Consider the following 15,473-nt stretch of genomic DNA (forward strand, 5'->3'; position numbering starts at 1 on the left):
AGTTTAGTGCCAGCTGGTCCAATCACTTTTCTCCATGTTCGACTTTTCTGTAGCAGTTTGATAATAACCGAGTGGCTGGCTTGATTCTGCTGGATTTTGCAATGGGTTCATCTTTGGTGGGACAGAATGTTTCGTTGACTTTGGCTCTTGACCCTGGGGTAATTTAGTTACGGGAGATTACAATTGAACCCGGCTAAGGAGTTGCAAAAGATTCGGGTCAGAGACCTGTACCAGGCCATGAGGACAGAAGAAGGCAACATCCAAAGTGACCGGAAATGGGGCCTGTGCACAATTCCACTCAGAGTGTGCTTTCATAGCACCTTCTTTATTTGCGCCCCAAAGGCCCCCTCCAGCATCTGTGAATATTCACACTGGGCCCTTCGAGGTGGCAGATGCAGGTGGTGACATTTTAGGTTGGACAACACAACTCAAGAAGGATGTGAACGCTTTAGGGAGGGTACAGAAAAGATTTAGGAGAATGATTCCGTGAACGAGAGTCTTCAGTTACATAAACAGATTGGCAAAGCTGTAACCGTAATTGTTAGAGAATGTCAAGAGCAGACTTGGTGGAGGTGTTCATGAGGGCTCTGGACAGAGAAGATAGGGAAAAATTGCTGAAAAAATACATTTTGTCAAAGGGTTCTCGACCATGGTCTACCACAAGCCTTCCTTCATTGATCAGCACACGCGCTGGGATTAGTACAATTCCACACTATAAGATTGGATTTATTGGATAAATAGGGCCCAGGCCATTTGCTCTCCATGCATGCTTGACGCTGAAATAGGGTGGGTCAAAGACATCCTGCGGGATAATGTCAACCCTGGTCAGATAATTTTGCTCTGTATATTTTGCAAACTCACAAATAAACGTAAGGTTTCAACTTTGAGTCCTGAAAAGTGCCCAGTCTACTTCAGATTAACCTGATAGGGCAAGGTATGTCAAACAATTGAGAAACGGCTGTTTCACGCTGCCACTATGCAGTAGCAACACAAGTAGTATTCCCCACTAACAGGATGCTGCCATTAAGCTAAAAAGGCATTCATCTGACCACACAAATGAGTAATGTTGCATATGAATTTCAGTGCCAGTGTGATGCTAGTTATGTAAGTTGTTGTCCCAAAGACTGGCGGATTATATCAAACAGGATGTCCCTTCCACTGTTCTCAAGGGGCAAGGTACAGACCGTATCCAACCAGCCTGTGTTTGAGAAACTCAAAACAGGGTGTCCAACATTAGATGTGACTCAGTGATTGGACAACTTTTGCTAAATAATCCTCAGTGTGCTAAGAATGACACACAACCAATTTAAGATTGTCAGTCAGGCTTGCAGTGTGGCATATTTGTGTGCACTGGAAACGACATGTATTAATAAATGGAGCCCTGTACTTTGTAGACAGAAAGAACATGTACACACATTATACCTGTTTCACTAAACAAAATGAGTGACAGCCATCCACTGGTTCATTCCACAGGACAATGCCTTGACCAATCAGGCTTATGCTGCCCGTTTTAAATTTTAAACAATGCTTTGTAGTTAACTGTCAGTCACTATCAACTGGTGTACTCTCCATGGCAACACCTTTAACAAAGAGCCCACTTGCCAACCAATCAGCACCCTCTTCTCATACAGAATAAAGTTGTTGTTTCCTCTGGTATTCTTGTGATTGTCCTGTTGAGTACAAGACCAATGTCTTTTCTCAGTAATACTCAGATTCTGTGCTACCAAACAACTATAGGGAGAAATTGTTCCCATAGGCAGGAGAAACAGAGGACACAGTTAAGGTGGTTAGCAAAATAACCAGAGGCAACATTATGAAAAACTTTTTTAGTGAGTGATTAAGTTCTGGAATGTACGCCTTGAGAGGGTGGCTTTCAAAGGGGAATTGGATAATTATCGGAAGATAAATAAATTTGCAGGTCTAGGGGAAATGCAGGGGAGGAGGAGTGGTTAGCAGAGATGGCACAGACACGACAGATCAAATGGCTTCCTCCCGTGTTATTACCATTCTATAGACTCACCTACTGAGAAAAGGTGATATGCAAGAAAAAAACATAACACATTCTCCATCAAGTTAATGTCCACACCCATGCCTGGCCAAAATCCATAAAATAATCAGGGTGATAGATGGGGAATCTAGCCTCTCATCTGTAACCCATTATGCCATCAGTTCCCTTACATAGTACTTGAGAGGATGAGCTTTAATGACCCATGCCCCAAACTCCCCATAACTTCTAGCACAGTAGTAATACGTCTTTTGTAACTGACACTTACATGGCTGGAGCACTCTTGGGAAGACCCATGGCATTGGTAGAGGGTGCAGAAGGCAATGATGGTAATACAGAGCTGAGGAAAGCTACTGGGTTTTGAACTGGACTCTGACAAGAGTTAGCAGCATTAATGAAAGTTGGTGATACAATCCGAGGTTGAGAGCTTGGCAGAGGAGGAACAGGGGAAGAAGTGGCTTGCCCAACTGCACTTGTGGTGGAGGGACTGCGTGGGAGTAGGGAGGGCAAACTCCTACTTGGATATATAAAAGGATCCTGAAATGCTGGTGTGAGTGGAAATCCAAAGTAATTTTTGTCATCATACAGCTTCTCTGTCTTTTCCGATCTTGCGTTCAGTGTGGGCAGAGGAGAAGGTGAGGGGGAGTAACTACGGACAGCTGCCGGCATTACATTCGGAGTGGCAATGAACTGTTTTGGCCGGGCATAATTAAACGCCTGTGGCAGGGTGTTTGGTGTTGGGGACCTGCTAGATGGGGTTGGTTGTACAGATGGAGGAGTAGCAGAATTGACAACATTCATGGTGGAATTGAACGCAGTTGGAAGTGAGGAGGACAAGGTTGAGGACTGTGATGGAGACTGTTGCAGGATCGCTTCTTGCTGCTGTTCAAGTAGGACCTGGTTGTGTAGTTGTTGCAACTGGACAGGATCACTGTACATAGAAATGGAGAAAAGACAATGAGTTAGATTCAAGTTCAAACAGCTGTCATGGACCAACACAAATCTTTCAGCATTTTGATCAAACTGACTCACTGGATGTTACATGAATGTTTATTTTTGTGTCTGATTCACACGTCAAACATTACAAAGACCCTTTTGAGAGATTATCATTACACCACAACAATAACTACACTTTGGAAATATTTCATTGGCTGTAGAGAACTTTGAGATGTCCCAAAGTCTTGAAACATGGGGCGTAATTCAGCGACCCCATTGTGCCCTGCACAGATTGGGCGCAACGGATGAATCACGCCTGAGCCCAAAATCGGGCACTGCGTCGGGCAGGTCACAAGTCACCTAACTCACTCCGCCCGGTGCGACCTGGATCTTGCCCTCGCTGAGCCTAACAGATCATTTAAATACATGGACACCGGATTCATCCAGTGCCCGGGATTCAACAGCCACACCTGGGACACCTCGCCAGGGTGTCGTGTAGTACTGGTCCACACAAACGTGTACCAGACGTAACGGCACTTGGGGGGGGGGGGGGGTCTCCTAGGCCATTGGAGACTCCTGGGTGGTCGGGGGCAGGGCAGGGTGGCACCCTGGCATTCCCCCTGGCACCTGGGCACCTTGGCACTGCCAGCTTCGCACCCTGGAAGTGCCACCTGGGCACCCTGGCCATATCACCTAGGCACCATAGCCATACCATCCTAGCACTGCTACCTGGGTGCCAATGTGGCATTGCCAATGTTCCCAAGTGCCTGTCAATGCCACTTGGCATTGTGCCCGTGCTGGGGATCGGTCTTGAACTGGCACTTAGAACTGTACAAGACAGATCAATACATCAGAAATCCCCCCCTCCCCCCCACCTCGCTCCCCAACCCCCCTGTGTGGTGTGTCGTGGAGGCAGCCCGCCATTGGCTGTGAACAAGGTTTCCTGTTCTATGCATGGGGAGGTAGTGGCTTAGTGGTGTTATCACTGGACTAGTGATCCAGAGATCCAGGATAATGCTTTGTGGACCCGGGTTCAAATCCCACCACGGCCGATGGTGAAATTTGAATTCAATAAATATCTGGAATCCTAATGATGGTCACAAAACCATTGCTGATTCTCATAAAACCCCAATTGGTTCTCTAATGTCCTTCAGGGAAAGAAATCTGACGTCCTTACCCGGTCTGCCTACATGTGACGGCAGACCCAAATTGTTTGATTCTGAAATGGCCCAGCAAGCAAATCAGATGAAGAGCAATTAGGGAAGGGTAATAAATGTTGCCCATATCCCTGAATTAATAAAACGCCAGGGAGCTAAATGGCCTACTTTTCTTCCTAAGTGGGTCCAACTCATAGGAGGTAAATCTCTACAAAAGTCAAGCCTAGATCATGCCAAAATTGAAAATATGATGGACATGATGTTCCTGCCCACCCGACGCGATTTGTTTTCTGGCGGCGGAGGCAGGACGTTATTGGCCACCGTTGTGATCTTCCGGTCCCGCCAATGTCCACGGCGTGTTGTGTGGCTCGCCCGCCCCGCTGCCGGGGACCAGTCGCAGGGGGTCACCCTTGGCGGGACCGGATGATCCCACCACCGGGAAGGGCAGGAAAATCCCACCCAATGGGTGCAATTTTCCCTGGATACCTCAGTTACTAAAGGTGACCAAGATGAGGTTTGAGCTGAGACACTAACTCAGCGAACCATTAGCGCAAGGCACCAACTAGCTGAACGATTTGAAATGCAGCCACTTTGAGGATTGTTAAGGCTCCAACTGCCAATTAAATAGGCTGCTGGCACTTATTTCATAGATTATCATAGAATTTACAGTGCAGAAGGAGGCCATTCGGCCCATCGAGTCTGCACCAGCTCCTGGAAAGAGCACCCTACCCAAGGTCAACACCTCCACCCTATCCCCATAACCCAGTAACCCCACACAACACTAAGGGCAATTTTGGACACTAAGGGCAATTTATCCTGGCCAATCCACCTAACCTGCACATCTTTGGACTGTGGGAGGAAACCGGAGCACCCGGAGGAAACCCACGCACACACGGGGAGGATGTGCAGACTCCGCACAGACAGTGACCCAAGCCGGAATTGAACCTGGGACCCTGGAGCTGTGAAGCAATTGTGCTACCCACAATGCTACCGTGCTGCCCTAGAGGTTGCACACGTTTTGGTGGTTAGTCCTGAAAATAATGCGCTCTCCCAACAGCGGCCAGCTAACCAGGAATAAACAAGCCATTGCAGAGGATTTTGAGCACTAATTAAAACCATGTTCAGCTTTCGTGTTCATGTGCTGTTAATGATTTACTGCGTTGAAGAGGACTTCTGAAACACACCAGGAGACTTTCTGGGACAGTCTTTCAAGACTTCCTCACACTCCATCAATATTCTTCCTGGAAGTTTTCTGAGGACCTCACCTAACAGGAGCAGCAGCTGTTGTACTCCCCTTCAAATGAGCCACCAGGAAAAAAGGTGTGCTTGGCACTTTGACAGGAGTCTCCCTTGGTCTTGTGGAGAATTGGGGAAAGGAGATTAGGTCAGGGAGAGCAATACTGGCTCCTGGAATCTAGATGGACAGAAGGGCAAATGGGACTCCTTCCCATTCCAGAGGTTACACAACATCGCTTGGCGCCTGAGCCATCCTAACATATTTCATTGTGTGTCAGTCAGGGTGTTCCACACCTTCGTGGTGCTATTATTCCATGACAATTGCTTCTAATCAGTGCTCAAGTGTTGATTGAGTGTCAAAGGGCCTCTTCTTCAGAGCACATTTAAATTTATGGTAATCAATATTTGCTTCAAAATGCAAGCCAAAGCTCAGTTTTTGTTATGGACGGGGTGGGGGGGGGGGGGGGGGGGGGGGGGGAGGAGCGGGGGGGGGGGGAGCGGGGGGGGGGGGGAAGCGGGGGGGGGGGAGCGGGGGGGGGGGAGCGGGGGCGGGGGGGGGGAGCGGGGGGGGGGGGGGAGCGGGGGGGGGAGCAGGGGGGGGAGCGGGGGGGGGGAGCGGGGGGGGGGGGAGCGGGGGGGGGAGCGGGGGCGGGGGGGGAGCAGGTGGGGGGGGAGCAGGGGGGGGGGGCAGTTAAAACACCGCTGTTTTCATCTACCACCTGTCCGTAAATAGAAGGTGTTTTGAATTAATAGAAAATGTTGGAAAAGCTCAGCGGGTCTGGCAGCATCTGTGGAATGGGAAACAAAGTTAACGCTTTGAGTCCGTATGACTCTTCTATTGCTCTGAAGAAGAGTCATACAGTCTCAACGCAGTAACTCTGGATGGATTTGGGCGGCACGCTGACGCAGTGGTTAGCACTGCTGCCTCACTCCGCCGAGGACCCGGATTCAATACCGACCCTGATTTACTGTCCGTGTGGAGTTTGTACATTCTCCCCATGTCTGCATGGGTCTCACCCTCAAAACCCAAAGATGAGCAGGATAGGTGGATTGGCCATGCTAAAATTGCACCCTAAAGAACAAAATTGAATTGGTCTCTCTAAATTTATTTTTTTTAAACTATGGGTGGATTTATCGCTCCCATTTTTGGGGACGGGATCAGCAGCTGGGGCAGGAGGTCCAGCGGGAGTCTCAAAACGTGATTTATGCTGGTGGGATTTCCCCTAGTCGTTGTCCCTACCCCCTGCCAATGATGTAACGGGAATCCTGACATTCAACATCATCATTCCCATTATAAGTTTAAATGTAATTATCAGGCCTTTAATTCCACCGCCCCCCTTGTTAGATTGTCTGTTCACATCGGTGTGAAGGTATGCCAACGCGAATCAAGACAGATCTCCCGCGGTGTGCATTTGGTGAGCAGCAACCGACCACCGGAGTTCAGGTGAGTGTATGGCTCCCAAGGGAGCCACTGTTGTGTAGTGGGGTTCCGTTGGGGGTGTGGTTCCGTGAAAAGGGCGGGTGTGTATGGAGTTCCAGTGTCCGGCGAGGTGGATCTAAGTTTCATTTCAATGTTTTAGATCTTTTAGAACTTAAGTTGTTGGCAAGGTGGACTGAATCAGAACCCAGGCGGGTTCTCCCACAATTGGTGGGATGGCCCGACGCCGGCGGCAAAAATGGCGCAAACCACTCCGGCGTCGGGCCAACCGGAAGTTGTGGAATCCTCCGTACTTCCGGGGGTTAGCCCAGCGCCGGAGGGGTTGGCGCCAAGTGCCGCTGAAGGGCCGGCGCGAGTTGGCTCATGCGCAGAACCGCCGGCATGGTTCTGCGCATGCGCAGACCGGCTGGCGTATTCCTGCGCATGCGCAGGGGGGTTCATCTCCTCGCCGGCCATGGTGGAGCCCTACAGAGGCCGGCGCGGAAGGAATGAGATCCCCCCCGCACCCCCCCGAGGACTCCACTAGACGGCCTACCAGCCAGTCCCGCCGTGTGGGACCATGTCCATTTCACGCCGGCAGGACTGGCCAGGAACTGATGGCCGCCCGGCCCATCGGGGCCTGGAGAATTGCCGGGGGCCCGATGCCAAGGGCCCCTGACCGGCGTGGTGTAAACCCCGCCCCCACCCAAAAACCGGCACCGGACAGTACGGCAGCCTGCGTCGGAGCGGCGGGGCGGGATTCACGCCACCCCCCGGGGATTCTCTGACCCAGCGGGGGATCGGAGAATCCCGCCCGTGATGTTGTGGGACCTGCCCCTTTGATTTCCTTATATTAAATCTGTAATGATACGAGGGAGGAAGTCGCCATTGGGGCTTCAACAACGTTTTTCCAACCCACTGTCACACTCGGCAAAAAGATGAGAAAATGCAACCCGACGTGGCTCAGACGCAAAAGGAGGTGGCACAATCGCAGTGTGATATGGCGCAGCTCCAGGCGGAGTTAGTCCACTCTCTTGTGCTCCATGGTCATGATAATGCAGACCCTGGTCGAGACGGCAGCAGGCCTTCAGGTGGCGGGGGAGCCTCAGGGCTTAGTTCCGCACACCCCCCCGTCCCATGGAGTAGCTCGGGGGCCTTCGTCACCCCGAGGGAGAAGGTGGTGATGGGGCCGGAGTCGGTGACTCCCACAGGGGAGGGGCTGGAACACTGCAGCACCTCGGATTCCCCTCCCCCTCCTGTCCCTGGTGCATCTGGTGGGCAGAAGCAGAACAGGGTGGCACCTGTTGTGTTATGTAATTTGGAATAACACAAGCTGCCACTTGATGCAGTTTTGAATAAAAGATGCTCCAGACTTTGAAGTGAGTTCAGTGTGTTTTATTGAACTATTAGCACAGATCTCAATGAGTTCGACTCTCTGCAAATCTAAATGTAGTAATTGGCAGCACGGTAGCATTGTGGATAGCACAATTGCTTCACAGCTCAAGGGTCCCAGGTTCAATTCCGGCTTGGGTCACTGTCTGTACGGAGTCTGCACATCCTCCCCGTGTGTGCGTGGGTTTCCTCCGGGTACTCCGGTTTCCTCCCACAGTCCAAAGATGTGCTGGTTAGGTGGATTGGCCATGCTAAATTGCCCTTAGTGTCTAAAATTGCCCTTAGTGTTGGGTGGGGTTACTGGGTTATGGGGATAGGGTGGAGGTGTTGACCTTGGGTAGGGTGCTCTGTCCAAGAGCCGGTGCAGACCCGATGGGCTGAATGGCCTCCTTCTGCACTGTAAATTCTATGAAAACAGTTCTAACTGAACCAGCCTTGCTCTAAGCCACGTGCTGGGGTGTGATGCGGAGGATACACCCTGTCTCACTCTGTTGGTCTGTGGAAAGAGGCGGGGTGTGAGTGCCTCATCCCTTTTATAGTGAGATACCACCCTGAGTGTCCTGACTGCTCATTGGTCGTGTCCTATTCTATGTGTTCATTACCTGCATGTTTGCATATCATGACAGCACCATGCCGCCTGGGACACCTGAGCAGCAGTTGGGCCCATCCAGACCCGGTCGCCCCAGAAGATGCGCGCAAACGGGGACCCAGGTCACAAGGCGAGAATCAGAGCAGGCCGCCTCCACTCCTGATGTACCCGTCTGAAAATCCAGCTAGACGTAGTGTTAAGGCCAGAAAGTTAGACACCAGTTAAGCTGTCACGGGTGCAGGGCACAGTTTAGTGATAGGGGGCAAGGGCACAGACTGTATATATTTGTTCACGTGCAAATTGTTACAACCTGCCTCGGTACTCTGTCAGGGGTGAGGGGTGGGCTGGTTTGGGCTGGCCAGGTGTGAGGGGGTGGGGGGAATTGACTGACATTGTGACGAATGTGATATACAATAGTTACTTTAGAGAAATTAGTTAATGTAATGTAGAAATAGGCCACTTTGATTCTGGTTAGTTCATAGACAAAGGATTTCAGACCGCATGGAAAAAGCAGGAAGAGGTGTGTCTACGAGAGTGATGCTGGATAATAGGGGCCAGAGGAAGGGATTGGAAGTGAGCCAATCAGAATAGATCAACAGGTCAGGAGGGATATAGGATGACCTATGGGCATCGTGTATGTGAAACTTGATGCCATTTGAATGTATCAGTACAGATTCCTTTGTTCCATATCTTCACTTGATTCCAGAAGTCCATGGAGCAGAATGTGCTTCGTGCTCCTGAGAATTGAGGAACGCTTGCAAGCTAAATAAAATAACTAATGTTATACCTGCAAATCCATCTCGACTTTTATTGAGGCCAGACTGACGGGTAAAGAAACCTGGGATTCAACATTTGGTGCCGTAAACCCGGGATTTATCAGGGCGATCCTGACCAACTGCGAAATCAGAATTAGACTGATTATGAACAGGAGGATGGGGAAAAAAGGGCCCTCAATGTAAAGCTGGAAAATGACCACGCATTGATTGTTCCCCTCTTCTTATCGTCTGATTAGTCTGGTCACTCGCGGTTGGCACAGAAAGATCGCCTCGATGAAATCAAAGGTCAGTCTGGGGATTAGCATTTTAATTGATGGGATCTCATATTGTTAATTCAGCTTGGGTTAGGTTATGGGAGGTCGATGGGACATTTGAAATTGAAAATGGTTCACCTCCATGTGTGTGTTAATTCGGCTTGGGTTAGGTTATGGGAGGTTGATGAGACATTTGAAATTGAAAATGGTTCACCTCCATGTGTGAGTGTGTTAAATATATAGTTGATTAAGCTAAAATTGTACCCTTGGACTGTAGTGGCGAAAAACGCAGTTCCGAGGACTAGTTGAGATTGTGGGGAATGCTGCATATTGGTTCAAGCAGAAGTCTCTCAAAGGGTTAACAGCAGCAGGCAAAATCAAAAGACAGACAGTGCTTCTCACTCAGGCTTTGAGATAACAGCAGCAGCCTGTAGTGTAATTGGATACCTTTCCTTTGAGTCAGTGAACACCAGCAAAGTTACGTTTTGAATTAATTAAAGGAAACCAGTGGGTTTCTCCACCTCTTTGATAAAAGTTATTATTTTCGAAAGCAATTGATTGAAATTGCCAGAATCTTAAGTTTTACTTACTTGAAATAATGTTTATCTCATTTTATCAGGAGATTAATAGAAACTTAAAGGAGGTCACGGACAGCATTTTAAAAAAGTGTAAATCTGGAGATGATAGTTGATTTTGCCAACATTTATGTGAATGTAAAAGAAAAAAAAAACTTGTTAAAAGAAAAATTGTTAAGATAAAGAAATAATTAAGTTGTAAATGTTATACAAGTTTGTGTTAAGCAAATCGTAAATTTAGTTCTGAGTTGAGATCAGAGCTAAGCTTGCAAGTTGCAGTAATTCAATTTGAATTTTCAAACATTTTTAAGTTTTAAAAAAAAACCCACTGTTAGAACCTTTTCAACCAAGTAGAGACAGGAAAGGCACGGGTGAAACAAAAGATGAGCTACGTAGTTCAATGGCTGGCCTTGAATTGACAGAAAAAGATAAATTCAATAATTTAGAAAATGTTCACTAAAAGTTCCGACTGCACCTGTAGCATTGTCTGCACTAATTCCAGAACCACCAGAGTATAATAATTGATATCCAGTCACTTCTCCCAAATTCCAATTATGCCAGTAACTCAAGCCCTTTTGGGTGATAGTGTGGGTCCTGATTTACCATCTTCACGATCAGTAGAGGGAGAGGAGCTCTGTTCCACAAGCCCAGTTAGCTCTAGGACAAGATCTCGGACAGCAAGAGAGGGGCTTGACCCTCACCAGAAACAATTAAGTATACCACCTAAGCCTCTCCAAACTAAGGAGACACCACAAGGTTCGGGAACAAAGGAACCTGCAATAGATGATTTTGAAGAGAAAGAACTCCCCCTAGTGACAGGGAGAGACGTTGAAGTCTTGGAACAAAGGGGAAATAGCTAGAGTGCCCCCTGGTGAGATTCGGAGACAGTTGCCGATTAGGAAGATACCAAACCCACCCAAAGGGACCCTCAGCTCCTTTTTATGGCCCACCGAATGCATCAACAGCTTTACAACCGCAGCCCCCTCTGAGGGGCCATTGGTCTACTGGGAGAAGAGGACGAGGCAGATATAGAGGGAGCAATGCATGTTTTAATTGCGGCCGTGCAGATCACTGGCAACAGGAATGCCCCTTTAAAAGACAGGACAGGTGTGTGAGTATCCTATTTCTGAACCTGTGACAGTCACTTACGAGAATAAGTCTGCAGATCATCAGTTTGTAGTGACTACTGGATTGGACTGTAACTTGCTGGCCCGAGGTTTACTGTGTATCTTCCAGCTACAGCTAGAGTGCGGAGATGAGGGGGTAACGGTTACATCATGGAGGATGAGACAACAGTGCTATATTTCTATCACCCCCCCAGTGGTGGACGTTAGACATTGAACAGTCACTGCATCACGTTACCCTGGCCTATGACAGAACTGGACGAAACAGGGAGTTGGAGGACAAATACCGGCCATTAATTGAGACCGAATGGCCAGTCAAGGTTACAGCCACAGTCATGGGAAAAGAAGGTACAGCCGATTTTGTTACAACATGGCCACAGTCAGCTTCGGTAAGCCCTCATATTACACGTCAGGTCCACGACCAGTACCATGCCAGGGATATGGGGCGAATGCTCAGGAGGGCAGTGGATCATTCGGATCCAACAGAGTACGCACTTCAAGTCATGCCGGACGGCACTACCATAAAATATTTTGAGGTCCCTGAAACGATTAACACTCGACTGCAGCATCACAGGGGACATAATGTGTTGGAATATGTCAATCCACAGGTCTGGGCGGAATACCCATCACAAGTGGGAAAGACAAATGTTACACCTATCAAGGTGATGATTAAGGATCATGTAAAGCTACCTTCCATTCAGCAATACCCCCTGAAATCTCAAGCTGCTCCGTCAATAGATAAATTAATTCAAGAGCTGTTGAAACAGGGTATTTTGGTCCCTTGCCAATCAGAATGTAACACCCCCATACTTGCTGTGCCTAAACCAGCCAAACCAGACCAGTACCGATTAGTACAGGATTTACGTTCAATTAATGCGCTGCCCACACGAATGGTAGGACCCCAGTTGACGTTGGTAATGAACGAGCAGATCGTGCAGCGCGAACAGCCGCGCAAATTCAGCAAGTGATGGTGCCTAAGATGTTAAGTCAGACTAAACGATCTACTATAAATATGTCTGCTTCTGACAAGTCAATGCCAACCATCCAAGACGTCATAAGGTTACAGGAGGACGCTCCTGAGAGTGATAAACAAATGTGGAAACGGTTAGGTTGTACATATGATTCTGTTTCCTCTTTATGGACCACGCCAGCGCATCAGACTTGTATGTCTGATGTGCTGGCTTTATGAGTCATTGAATGTGTACACTTTGCAACTCATTGTGGGGCTCGAGGGACTAGTGATTTGTTGCTGGACACTTGGTGGCACCCTAAAATGCAGGGGTTGGCCCAAAGTATCAGTAATCGGTGTTTGATTTGTCAGCAATATAACACCGGAAAAGGTATCCCTTGTGGGATGGGGCAAACCCCATTGCCCAGTGGTCCCTTTGAGACGCTCCAAGTGGATTACATTGAGTTGGAAAGGTGTCAATGTTATAAATATGTTTTGGTCATTGTGGATGTGTTCAGCAGATGGGTCGAGGCGTATCCGACTATCGATAATAAAGCTGCTACTGTGGTTAAAGTCTTGATGCGGGAAATCATTCCCCGGTACGGTATATCAGCTCAGTTAAGTTCTGATAATGGGCCTCATTTTATTGGACAAATTAACAAGGAGTTTTGCTCCCAGTTGGGCATACGCCAGCAGTTACACTGTGCTTATAGACCGCAGGCGGCCAGGTTGGTTGAGAGACACAATCAGACCCTCAAAACTAAATTGGCTAAATTAAGAGCAGACACGGGACTGACATGGCTTAAGTTGCTCCCCGTTGCCCTCTTCCAGCTGCGGGTTACACCTGCGGGACCGGCCCGGCTCTCTCCTGCCGAGATCCTTTATGGCAGGCCTCTTAGAACTCCCTGGAGCCTGCAGGTTCCCAGACTTTCAGTTTCGCCAGATGTCTGAAGAGATGACCACCTATGTTCTAGCCCTCACGCAAGTGCTCAAGGAACTCCATGGCCAGGTCCGCGCGGCTCACCAGCCATCGCCCCCAGTATCTAGCTCACTTTCAGTCCAGCCCGGTAGTTATGTCATGGTCAAAAATTGGACTAGGAAGGGGTCGGAGCCGCGATGGGACGGGCCCTTCCAAGTTCTCCTTACCACCCCCACAGCAGTTAAAGTGGAGGGGCGAAGTGCTTGGGTCCACCTACATCACTGTAAATTGAGTCCATCTCCACTACTGTAAAAGGTCGGATACTAACCTGCCTCCCTTCTCCAGTGCTATTTTACAGGTGTGGAGCATGATGGGGTGGCTACGCACCATCTGTGTGATATTTGGCCTCACTTCGCTTGGCGTGTTATTGGCGATGGACATGGAAAAGGGGAATATTATTTATAAGTGTAGCCCCAACCAATCTACAAGGATACATCACCTATGCAAAGTTGCTGTTCTTCGCTGCCCCCATATACGAGGACATGGTATCGACCGCATGGAAGGTCGTCAAAGTTAAGGAGAATGCAGGAGTCATGAAGCAGTTCCACCGGTCCCGGCGATGGGAAGGGAACATTATATGGACATTGCCTTGTTTTTGGAATACATGTAAATTCGATTTTGGATGTGTTAAGAGTGGTGCAATAAAGGTAACATCAGGCTGTCAGAAGAGCATAGGAAGAGGCTATGAGAAAGTGAAAGGGACTAGAGAGAGGACGGGGCGTATGAGAAGGGAAGTATAGCTAGAACGTAGGTTACCGGGAGATACACTTAAGTTAGTTAAAGGCCAAACTGAGGGAAACCCGGGTAGTATGAATCTCTTCTACCAGAATTACCACCGCTTGTATGGACAGGGACGGGTTGTCTGCTACCCGAACCCCGCAGCGGTGTCTAGGTTATTTTCTGTTTCACCGCTTTGGGGCACTCCCCAAACGGTGTTTCATTGTCAGCATTCCGAGCCACTACCCGAGCAGGTCACTCTTCCTTACGATCCGGGTTCAGCCCCACCGGTTATTTGCCTTCCCCTTCCTCGGGATAATTCCCATTCACAGTACGATAGGCTGCAACGGTGGAGGGCCTACATACCTAGCCACTTCACTCCCAATAGGGATTCCCGGTCGTACGAGAATTGTTTCAGCAGTGAAGGATACGGCTGTTTGCTGGTAGAGGTGGACACGAATATAACATGTCTGTTCCCCACCTGTACGGACAGGAGGTGCCATATCACCCAGGCGTCTGGCCAATGCGTTTGTTACAACACCACTTGCGTTCCATTGAACGCCGGCCTCCAGCTCCTTTGTGGCTGGGCGAATGTCTCTCATATCACTGTTGGGACTAGGGCTTTCCGCATTGCTAGGAGGCCCGAATGGGCGTTTCAAAGTTGGATAAACAGGGCTACTGGGGGGTCCTTACGCAACCGATATGCTGATTGTGATGCTAGCCTGCACACGGAGCAAGGATACTACTTTTTATTTAATGGTACAGCGACCAATGTTTTGTCACCCCCATTTCCCCGCCGAATTGCTATAGGGACTCTAGTCCCTACCACAGTCCCCTGCCCTTCGGCGTGGAAGCTGCATAATCAGTTAGCACACCGGGCAGTCTCTGCTGAATTTTGCGAGAACTGGAAAAAACCTCAGGTTCTTGCACCCAACCGGGGCCACTCAGCCGGGTGGGGGATTCTGAGCGTATTGACACTAGGAGGTGTGGGGGGTTCCTTGGCTGTCAGTGATAGGAATTATTTTATTTGTGGCCTTACCATCTTGGGAAATGAAACCTTGGGAGCCCTCGGGGCAATAACCAAGGAATTGTCTCAGCTACGGTTGTTTGCAATGCAGAACCGGTACGCTCTTGACTATCTTCTGGCCCGTGAGGGTGGGGTATGCGCCATAGTGCAGGGCAAGTGTATCATGGGAGTTCAAGACTTGACCACTAACATCACTAAATTTATGGATCGCATACGGGATCACCTGGACGGGATGCAGGATCCTGGTTCTTGGGGTAACTGGGGATTTGGAGGTTGGAAGGACTGGTTGATAAATATGGCCATGTATTTAGTGGTAGCTATCGGCTGCATCTTTGTGGGC

General features: G+C 49.0%; 1 protein-coding gene across 1 annotated transcript in view; it reads right to left on the reverse strand.

Moving 5' to 3' along the window:
- Nucleotides 1-15,473, reverse strand: part of mypn (myopalladin) — a 400,028-nt gene that overhangs the window by 63,918 nt on the left and 320,637 nt on the right. Inside the window, 1 exon segment of the mRNA XM_072478794.1 lies at nt 2,274-2,936. Within this exon segment, the coding sequence (XP_072334895.1) occupies nt 2,274-2,936 (663 nt within the window).

Source organism: Scyliorhinus torazame, chromosome 16 (assembly GCF_047496885.1).
Source record: "Scyliorhinus torazame isolate Kashiwa2021f chromosome 16, sScyTor2.1, whole genome shotgun sequence".
NCBI lineage: Eukaryota > Metazoa > Chordata > Chondrichthyes > Carcharhiniformes > Scyliorhinidae > Scyliorhinus > Scyliorhinus torazame.